Source organism: Watersipora subatra, chromosome 9, assembly GCF_963576615.1.
Source record: "Watersipora subatra chromosome 9, tzWatSuba1.1, whole genome shotgun sequence".
NCBI lineage: Eukaryota > Metazoa > Bryozoa > Gymnolaemata > Cheilostomatida > Watersiporidae > Watersipora > Watersipora subatra.
In genome coordinates, this window is record NC_088716.1 from 38593472 (window position 1) to 38603626 (window position 10155).

The 10155-nt window shown below is 35.6% G+C and overlaps 1 protein-coding gene across 1 annotated transcript; it reads left to right on the plus strand.

Moving 5' to 3' along the window:
• The first annotated feature begins 2832 nt into the window (after positions 1–2832).
• Positions 2833–3869, plus strand: LOC137405049 (uncharacterized). Its single transcript, XM_068091276.1, has 3 exons — positions 2833–3033; positions 3132–3285; positions 3607–3869. Exons 1-3 carry the CDS (start codon positions 2833–2835, stop codon positions 3867–3869), a joined length of 618 nt encoding a protein of 205 aa, XP_067947377.1.
• Positions 3870–10155: the final 6286 nt, after the last annotated feature.

A 10155-nucleotide genomic window follows, 5' to 3' on the forward strand; every position in this document is an offset into this window, starting at 1 on the left:
TAAAAAGTATAGATTAGTAAAGATTATAAAGTTGAATCAACTGCCTGATTTCTGCCTCTAGTGTGTATAATCATCTCAAAGTAAGTTGATCAAAAATTGCATGGTTATACGTCTCAGAAACGCACTGTTTGTAAAACTTATTAATCTATGCTTACCTGCAGGACTAAAGTTTCATCAACAGCGCTAACTATAAATGTATCAAACTTGGGGTAGTTTGCCATTTAATTAAATGTAAGTAGGGAGTTGTTTTATCTTTCACTCATGTTTCATTTATTGCGAGGCTATTTTAAAACAGATAGATGAAGAGAGAGAGAGAGACATCCATAATTATTAGCATGAAGTTGACTGTGTACATTATTATTCTAGACAGCATGATGCCGTGCTCATAGAACTTTTTTGCATGAAATATTAAATTTCTATACATTGGATAAAAAAGACAACTACATGTATTTGTGATTTCGCCATTTAGAAGTCGAGAAGACAATTCCAAGAGGCCAAAGAAAGCCATTTTAGGTTAAACAAAGATTGTTAAACTTTCTAACAAAGAACTCATATTTAAAATGCAGACATATTTCAGCATCTCACATGCAGTCTCAGGCATTTTATTTACCGGCGAAACTTTTTATTCTGTAACATTGAATTTATGAGTTTAGCACGGTTGTGAAAACTACTTTGGAGTTTGAGAAACAATGCAACATTTAAGCTTGAGATAGCTGTAGCATTATGTAATTAATAAGCAATTCTCATTGCATTTGCCATAGAGAACTAGTTCTGCTAATTACTTGTAGTTTGGAGTTATGGTCTTCCTCAAAAGTAACATCAGCGCTTGTTACATGACAAACATCAATAGAAATTGGATGCGTTGCTGTGCATGTCAAAGTAAAATGATGTTTTGGAAAACTGTAGCAAATTCAGACGTATACTTATCTTTTTAGAAAGTTCTACTGTGTTTGGTGATTCAGAAAGTTTCACCCAATTTTGCAGTACTTTTATATCTTTATTCATGAGTTGTATTCTGCTATATCAGTACATTATCTATTTGAATTGTCTTGCTATTGAGCTAAACCAACAGCTAGCACAGATGCCTTTTTTCTCGCTTAAAATTTTCGTAATTCATGTATTATGAATTTTTGATCAAATCTATATATATAATTATATTATAATTATAGCTATATGAAAATAAAAAAATATATAAAGATATGTAATATTCAACATATTTTGAGTATATATATATATACATATGTATATACTCATGCTACAGAAAGTACTGCTACAGAAAGTACTGTATATATATATAAATATATATATATATATATATGTTACATATATACATATATAACATATATATATATTTATATATATAACAAATAATCAAAGGCTACCCAAAAGGTATTTTGTATACCTAGGTAGTAATTAATCTCTCCTTCAAGGCCGACCAAGGGAAGGAGATAGAGAGAAGACTGCAGAGAGCTAGCATAGCATACAGCAAACTGAGACAAAGAGTGTTTGAAAATCCAGTCTTGCAAGTCGACACCAATCTAAAAGTGTACAAGCCAGTAATTGTCCCCACACTACTGTATGCCTCAGAAACGTGGGCTACTTACAGCACTGACGTCAAGGTTCTGGAGAACTATCACATGAAGAAAATGAGAGATCTACTAATGATCAAATGGTCTGACAAACGCACTAACAATAGTGTGTAGCAACAAGCTAAGATGTCCAGCCTCGAAAGTATGATCGTTAAGAACAGACTTTGTTGGGCTGGACACTTGGTTAGAATGCCAAACTACAGACTACCAAAACAGATTCTGTATGCCGAACTAGAAAATGGGAAGAGGTCACAGGGGAAACAAAGAAAGCGCTATAAAGACTGTCTCAAAGATAGCTTGAAGCGTTGTCACATCAGATGTGAAACCTGGGAATGGAATGCCACGAGAAGAACTGGATGGAGAACTCTAACTCATAAAGGAGTGAAGATACTTGAAAATGAAAAAATGTGTCACAGAGAAGAGCTCAAAGCAGCACGAAAAGTGCGGCTTAGCTCATCTGATACTTTGATGAATGATGACTACCAATGTCCACATTGCAATCGTCAATGCAGAGCAATGATCGGACTACGGAGCCATCTTAAAACACACCAAACACATCAATTAAGCAAGCAGACATCTTACTCTAAAGAGAGGGATTGCATAAAGAGAGAGATTTTTTTACACAACTGAGTTGTTTGTCATCAGAGAATCAAGACTATATCTTACTCATATCACATTTTGCTAAACATATGTATCATTTTATATTTTGTTGGTGCATAAAAGCAGAATTTTGTGCTTCTGATAGGCAGATAGCAGCAACAATGGGCTGACTAAGATGCCGTTGATATTTTTTAAGAAGGACCATTTTCATAGATTGTTGTTACTGCAGTGTACCATATGTGTTCTTGATTAAAACCGCAAAACTTGATGCTCTGAACTCTGCTAATAGCACGAAAATATTACGTGTCGTGTTTAAAGCGGGTACGGCTACTTTCTGTCTTTTTCACGCTTGTTGGTGATCAATCGTTTATGGCCCTGCCAGACATGATTATTGATTTTCATATTTCAGTTCATGCATGAGCAGCTTTCTTAAATATATGAAATACAATTGTTATGGGCTTGGCTAATAATAACTTATACTTATCGATTGTTTATCAGATCAATTCTCTTCAATCGGTGTTTTCAAATGCAAACAATCAAAGGGCAGTCTTAAAGATTTACCTCACTTGTTACAGTGATTGCATAGGGTGATTGCAGATCAGTCCTTTGGAAATTATACTTTGGTAGTAATAGGTTAGTCATGATGTCAATCAAGTCTGAAGACTGCAAGTGGAACTTGCGAAGCAGGATTAGAGCAAAGCCATACTCAACAGAAGCTAGTCTCAAGGGCTCTGATAGGCATAGTGAACGCCTTCGAAAAAGATTGAGAACTCATTCATCTTTGGCTGTGGTGTCAGATGCAGTTGTTATAGCTCAAGGATATCGGTTTGATGTTTCTAAGTCAGTAAGTAAAACCTCTCAGCGTTTTTTTCTGTAAAAAGCGATACAGATTTTCTTTTTAAAAATTTATTTTGTTTTTTCTTATAAGGTTTTATTTTCTAGAATTTATCAGCATACTCTTCAGTATTCAAAAATGAGATTGGCAGAGCGAGGACTAATGGATTTAAAGTAAAAATAGAACTGGGTAATAAAAAAGCAGAGTTGGTGAAATGGATGCTAGACTACCTTCATCACAATCCGAGTTTCCATTTGACTGGTAAGTTTTATTTTAAAAGTTATTTTTAAGCTTTAAACTTTTATTCATTATGAATCAAATCTTTAGATTTATGTTTAACAATCTGAAGCTAAGCAAAAACTTCAAATTATTCTGGAGGTTGATCAAATTCCAAATCAAACCAATCTTGTGTAGAAGTGATTGAAAAGTGAGGTTTCACATCAGAATAATAAGCAGAGCTACTAGGTTTTTGTTACCATAAATAGTTTGCACAATTACAGTTATGGTTGCATCAAAACATCATGCCATACCAATAATAGATTATAGACACAGTTAGGAATTTAATTTCACATACTATTGCAGATGAAAAGGCAGAAGCGCTACTACCTTTGGCTATTGAATATAAAATACCAATGCTTGAGGAAAAATGTGTCAGCATTTTGATCAAGTCTGCCACACCTCCCCTACACCTGCTGACTTTAGCAGAAAAACACAATATTGAAAGCCTGAAGATTTATGCAGTTGAGGCCTGTTCGAAAATTCTAACAAGTAGCATTAGTGAACAGCTGAACCTTCCAGAAAATGCGAGTCTGACAGCCAGAAGCTTACAAAAGATTTACGAGTAAGGATATTTACATTGACCAGTATGTGTGTTTATAATGCTGTTAACCTATACAGGCCTGAATGCCTCTCTTTATTCGCTATACTCATATCAATAAACTAGATACAATTCATGGTTGGAGCAAATAGAGCTAGCTTATTATTTACTAGCAATTTTTACATGTACCATATAATATTATGTTGCCACTCATTTTGTTGACACGTTTTTATTCAGGTATTGAAACTGAAATAAAGTATATTTTAATGTTAAAACTTTTTATTATTACAATTTTAGTAAGAAGAGTGAAAGCCTTATTTGGTACTAAATTCAAAAGATCTGCCCAAACTATGAGAAGAATGAGAGATAGGTATTACAGGAAACCTGCAGTGCAACTATTAGAACTCTATGAATGAACCTAAAGTGGAAACTCACTGTCTGACTGTTATAACTCTATGAATGAACCTAAATTGGAAATCCACTATCTGACTATTATAGCTCTATAAATAAACTTAAAGTAGAAACTCTTTGTGTGACTATTATAACTCTGTTATGTCTGCCAGTTATTCACAAGGAATAATTAATAAATTACTTATGTTTTGATATTTCTATTGGTAGCTGCAAAGAATAAATTTAATGGTTGTAAATAAAAATAAAAGTAATAATATGCTAACTTTCTTGATTTTAAGTGGCTGGTCAATAATTAGTGTGGCATTGAGGTTGAATGTTAAATTTTCTCCTTGGTGTATTTTGTGTACTTGTTTACAGGCATGACAAATTATGAATTTTTTATTCTTAGATTTAGTTTTTGTGTATTAAAGACTGGTGAAAAAGGCTACGATCTTGTGGCAAGCCATTGTACTGATGTATACAAACACAAGCCAGCCTTTGTGTCACTTTGTCACTTCCTCTATTTTTTCTTTTTTTCTTTTTTTTGCTCTCTCTCAGATATGAAGCTAGTAGTGCCCAATTGAAATTTGACCATTTTTTACTTCACGAAAATCTAAAACACTAATTTTTGCATACAAAATTCAGTAAAGTGGCAGTAATATGTGTTATCATGATCCAATTTAAGCAGTCCATTTTATTTGAGCATAATAAATTAATATTCATCTTTTTTGAGCAACATTTTGCTACAGCATGTAGGGTTAGTTACATGTATGTTAAATAAATACATATAAACATTTTTGGGTTCATCAACCTCCAGTAAGAATGGTTAAAAAATGTTTAGGAGGTTAGCAGTCCCATTGAAACACTGTAGAAAAAATAAGATGTCCATCAGAGTAGACAGCACTGTTATGCTAAATATAAAAAACTGCTATGACATAACATTACATTATTCATTTTAGTTTACCCCTTAACAAAAAATTTTGTATACGCAAACCACCGTCTACGATATGAAAAACTGGTAAACTGATTTTGTTTATGATATTCATATAGCATACTAGCCGAATGCCCGAGTTGTTCAGGTATCAAAAACTGCTTATAAACAGTAAGAGGTAATGTAGTTGCTGTTGGCTACTTTGAGTAAGCTAGTATATGTATTGCTAAACTTACTAATGCGAGATGAGAAAGCAAGCTTTAGTGATGTTGCATGTATTGCAGAGTTGCTATGCATATTTTAACCCAAACAATGACTCATTTTGCCAAAATAACTCAGTGTGCCAGTTGTAGCTTGAGAGGTTACAAGGAAATGATTTAGCAATTGATATGGTACAAAGCTACAAACTATGCGGGTGCAAAATTTATCCATGACTAGCTGCGGAGATACTTGCGAAAATGATCAACAGAACCTCATGGTTTAAAGTTATACTACAAGATTTGCCATAAACTTACACAAATTTGTCATAACTTTCAGCTTCGAGTTTTGGAATGTGGAAAAAACAATATGCCATTTAATTAATAATGAAAAACTGATAAGAGTTATATGAATAGGAAGAACAGGTTAACACTTTTAATTTAGTTTATAAAAGTTTATGAACTCAACAGGTAAATTATAGTTTGTAAACTGTAAACATAGTAAATATTGCTGGTCAGTTAAACCTTGTTACAGAGGATTATATAATCATAGTTTATGATAGTATAACAGTAATACCTATCACACACTTTTATAGAGTTCAGTTCTGTCTACAGATTCATTTGTTGATGATAGAAATCTCTATATAGTTTATACACTCAGTGTTAACTGTCTCTCTACATATTAAAATCTAACAGGTCAACAACCCTCTTATCCAATGGTCTCTCGCCAACACGTATTAGATTACTTACTCTTTATTGGATGGTGAGTTTCTAATTTATCCATTAGTGTGAGAGCATATGATCTTTACTCTACGTATGCGGTTTCACTTGTGACAAAGGTAAGATAGCTTCTCATCAAATAACTTAGCGTAAAACCACAGAAAGAGTGTTTCCATTGCTGCAGTTTAAAGGCTATTTGAATTAAATTTATTAAATTTGCTTTTATCAATTAAAAGTTCTCACATTTTCCGGAATTTTGGGCAGCCAGCTTCTGATACGTATATGCTTAGATTTTTACCATTTTGATACATTTTATCTATGTAAAACATTGATTTCATTAGTCTTTTAACCTTTGAACTTTGTTTATAAGGATCTTTCAAAAGCTTGCTTAATAAATACAACTTTACTATACACAGTTATATTTCAACAAGTATTTTTATCCGACTAAGAAAATTTATGTAGTTTCTTAAAAACACTAGCAATTATACGGAAAAAATGTTGTTAAATTTGTACAATATAAGTAAATGCTCTTAATGTCGTTAACTAAAATTTAATTCATTGAAAGTGTTAGTTTAAACAAAATCTACATGTACAATCATGTTATTCCTAGAATCGTATTGCATTTTCACAGTATTTTGAAACTCAACTACTATTGTAAACATCAATGAGGGTGGAGCGTGATAATCTATTAAACTTTTGGCTATCAGGTAGCAGATTAGACCAAAGTAAAATCATTTATTTGAGAAACTGAGAAACTGCGTTTTTGAATGTGTTTTACGCCTTTCCATTGAATGATTAGTCTACATTTTTTAATTAACAGTCTTCAACAGTAGTGTATTCCCATTTCTTTTTCTTTTCAGTTTTTCAATTTTGGGCATCACCATCCACATCACCCTATTACAGGATATATTGCAACCATTTGGCTTCTGTGCCAAATATATTGACCTTTGATCATAGTGGTCACATTAGTCATATCAAGAATATCAGTAATCGTATTTGGTATGTATTTGTATACATAATGAATTATGTTTGATATTTGACACAAAAGCCATAATTGCTACACGTGCCCTTTCTAACACCACCAAGGGGTTCTTCTTTGATTTAAAACCCTGACCTACTTAGTGTATGACATTGCACCTATCACTAGATCATGACTTGGCATATTCTTATAGAGTTTACCAAAATTTATGAGTGAACTTTAATGCAATCAATAATGCTTATGACGGCTGTTGTATTGTAGTTGTTGTATTGTATTATCACGATAAGTCTTGTATCACAGAAAACACAGTTAACAGGTAAGAAGCACATAAAGGAACTGACTTAGTTAGCAAGCCCATAGCTATGGGTTATTAGACAATTATGCGATTATAGCACAGCTAAAAGAAAGCTGACTGCACAGCTAATATGTAACACATCTCCCTCACTATTCTGAGTTTATGGTTAGTCATGACCTTGTTAGAACTTAGAACTGTCATAGTAATCAGATCGTCTTCTATTACGAGTAGGATATCTGGGACTTTGTACTGGCCTCTCATCCGGTACAGATTGGGCAGGATGGATGTTAAGATCATTTGAAGCTGTGATGATATTGTCATTGGTCGATGTGTCATTAACTTGAAGTCTAGCTTGTAGCTGATTGGCATGTCGTCTCCATACACCACGGTCTGTTCGCACAGCATACAGTATGTTACCCAGCATGTTAATTATCGTTCCAGGTATTCACTTAGGTCCAGAGCTATAGTTCCTTGCATAAACCAAAGAGTCTACTCCATACTGTGATGATGTAGAAGATGCTTGACCTGGTGAAAGAGTTTTCTTGTTCTGAATTGGTTTCAGCAAGGTCAGAGTATTTCTCCATGTAGTTCCATGTAGAACTTCCGCAGGTGATTTCCAGTTCAAAGAGGGATGAGGCAAACATCTGTAATTGGTTAAAAACAGTTGTAGGGCAGTCTTGATTTTCTCCCCTCCTGCACAATTCTTCTCTACAGATTGCTTAAGAGTCTGGACAAATCTCTCCGCTTCTCCATTCGATGCAGGATGGAATGCGGGATATGTTATATGTTTAATGCCATGTATAGTGCAGAACTGGTCAAATTCATTTGACACGAATTGTGGGCCGTCATCCGTAACAATAGTCCGAGGAAGACCTTCATGTACAAAGATCTGTCGTAGCACGCCAATTGTGTCCTTAGAAGTAGTTTTTCCTACATCTGGCATAGCAACGTACAGATATCGGGAATGTGCATCTACACAAACCAACCACATCTGACCTTTAAAAGGTCCTGCATAATCCAAATGAATTTGTTCCCATGGTAGTTGGGTAGACGGCCAACTTTCACAAGTCTTGGCTGGGTCATTAGCACAGATTCGGCAAGGTTCACAAGCTTTGATTAGCTGTTCTATGTCTGCATTGATGCTAGGCCACCATGCGTATCGACGAGCAAGCTGTTTTACTCTTTCTACACCCCAGTGTGATGTATGCAACAAGTCTAACACTTTACTCTTCAGAGCCTGTGGAATGACAACTCTAGTAGTGCCATCACATTGCAAAAGCACAGCCTCCCCATGAACAAAAAGAGACTCCCTCATATTCCAATATGGCCGCATATGTTCATAGCTAGCTGTAAGCTTACTGGGCCAAAGGCCATCCAGTATCCACTCTTTCACTATCTGTAGTGATGTGTCTTTCATGGTTTCTTGTTTAGCAGCCTCATCGTCAAGGGGACCATGATCGAGCTCCTCTTGTATAGTGTGTGAGACCTCAATGCTCTCCTTCTCTTCATCATGGTCAAACTTCGAGTCTGCCCCTATAGGTAACCTGGACAAGCCATCTGCATTGCCGTGCTGTGCTGTAGGTTTGTACCTGATGTCATACTGATAAGCCATCGGTGTGAGGGCCCATCTCTGCAGTCGCTGAGCTGTTAAAATGGGGATATTCTTTTCTGGTGAAAACATGGCAACCAGGGGTTTACGATCAGTAATGAGCGTGAAACGTCTCCCATATAGATACTGTCTAAACTTAGTCACTCCATAGATGATAGAAAGCGCTTCTTTCTCTATCTGTGAGTAATTCTTTTGGTGTACGCTCAATGTCTTTGATGCATGTGCTAGTGGTCTTTCAGCTCCATTTTCCTCTTGTAGGAGTACTGCCCCAATTCCATAGTTAGATGCGTCTGTTGCTAGAACCAGCGGTTTACTCTGGTCAAAATGGGTAAGTTTGGTAGCCTTGATGACACTTTCTTTAAGAACATGGAAGGCCTTGTCACACTCGTCAGTCCAGTCAAACTCGACATTTTCACGAAGAAACTTGTAAAGGCGGGCTGCTTTGTTAGACAGGTCAGCAATGTATGAGCCATAATAGTTGATCTTGCCCAAAAACGCCTGTAGCTGTTGTGAGTTCTGTGGTCGTGGAAGCTGTTCAATAGCCTCTATTGCAGAATTCGAGAGAGTCTTGCCGTTCTTGTCTATTATGTGACCTAGGTATTTAACAGCATTCTTAAAGAACTCGCATTTCTCTCTTTGTATGCGGAGCCCATACTCCTGTAGTCTAGCTAAGAGTTTGTCGAGGTTAGACCAGTGCTCACTCTCACTGCTACCAGTGACAATCAGATCATCCAAGTATGCTGCAACTCCAGGTAAGTCAGCAATCATTGAGTCCATGCATCGCTGAAACTGTGCAGGGCTTGATGCCAATCCAAAACACATCCTGTTGTAGCGAAAAAAACCACATTGAGTGTTGATGACACACAACTTCTTTGCATTATCATCTAACTCTAGTTGCAAGTAGGCATCTGCCAGGTCTATCTTGGAAAAGTGTACCCCGCCTCTCAACTTCTCTAGCAACTCTTCAAGGCTTGGTAATGGGTGTTGATCAATTGATATTTGTTGGTTCAACATCTTGAAATCACCACATATACGCACTCTTCCATTTGGTTTAGAAACTGCTACTATTGGAGCAGCATAATCACTAAAGTCCACATGTTCCAAAACACCAGCTTTAACTAATCGATCTAGCTTTTCTTTTACAGCTTGGCGTCTAGAGAATGGCACTACACGAGGTTTAGAAAAGCTTGGTG

Coding starts and splice junctions, on each gene's coding strand:
- LOC137405049 (XM_068091276.1), top strand. CDS start 2,833: ATGTCAATCAAGTCTGAAGACTGCAAGTGGAACTTGCGAAGCAGGATT. Junction 3,034..3,131: donor GGTTTGATGTTTCTAAGTCA/GTAAGTAAAACC, acceptor TTTATTTTCTAG/AATTTATCAGCATACTCTTC. Junction 3,286..3,606: donor TCCGAGTTTCCATTTGACTG/GTAAGTTTTATT, acceptor ATACTATTGCAG/ATGAAAAGGCAGAAGCGCTA.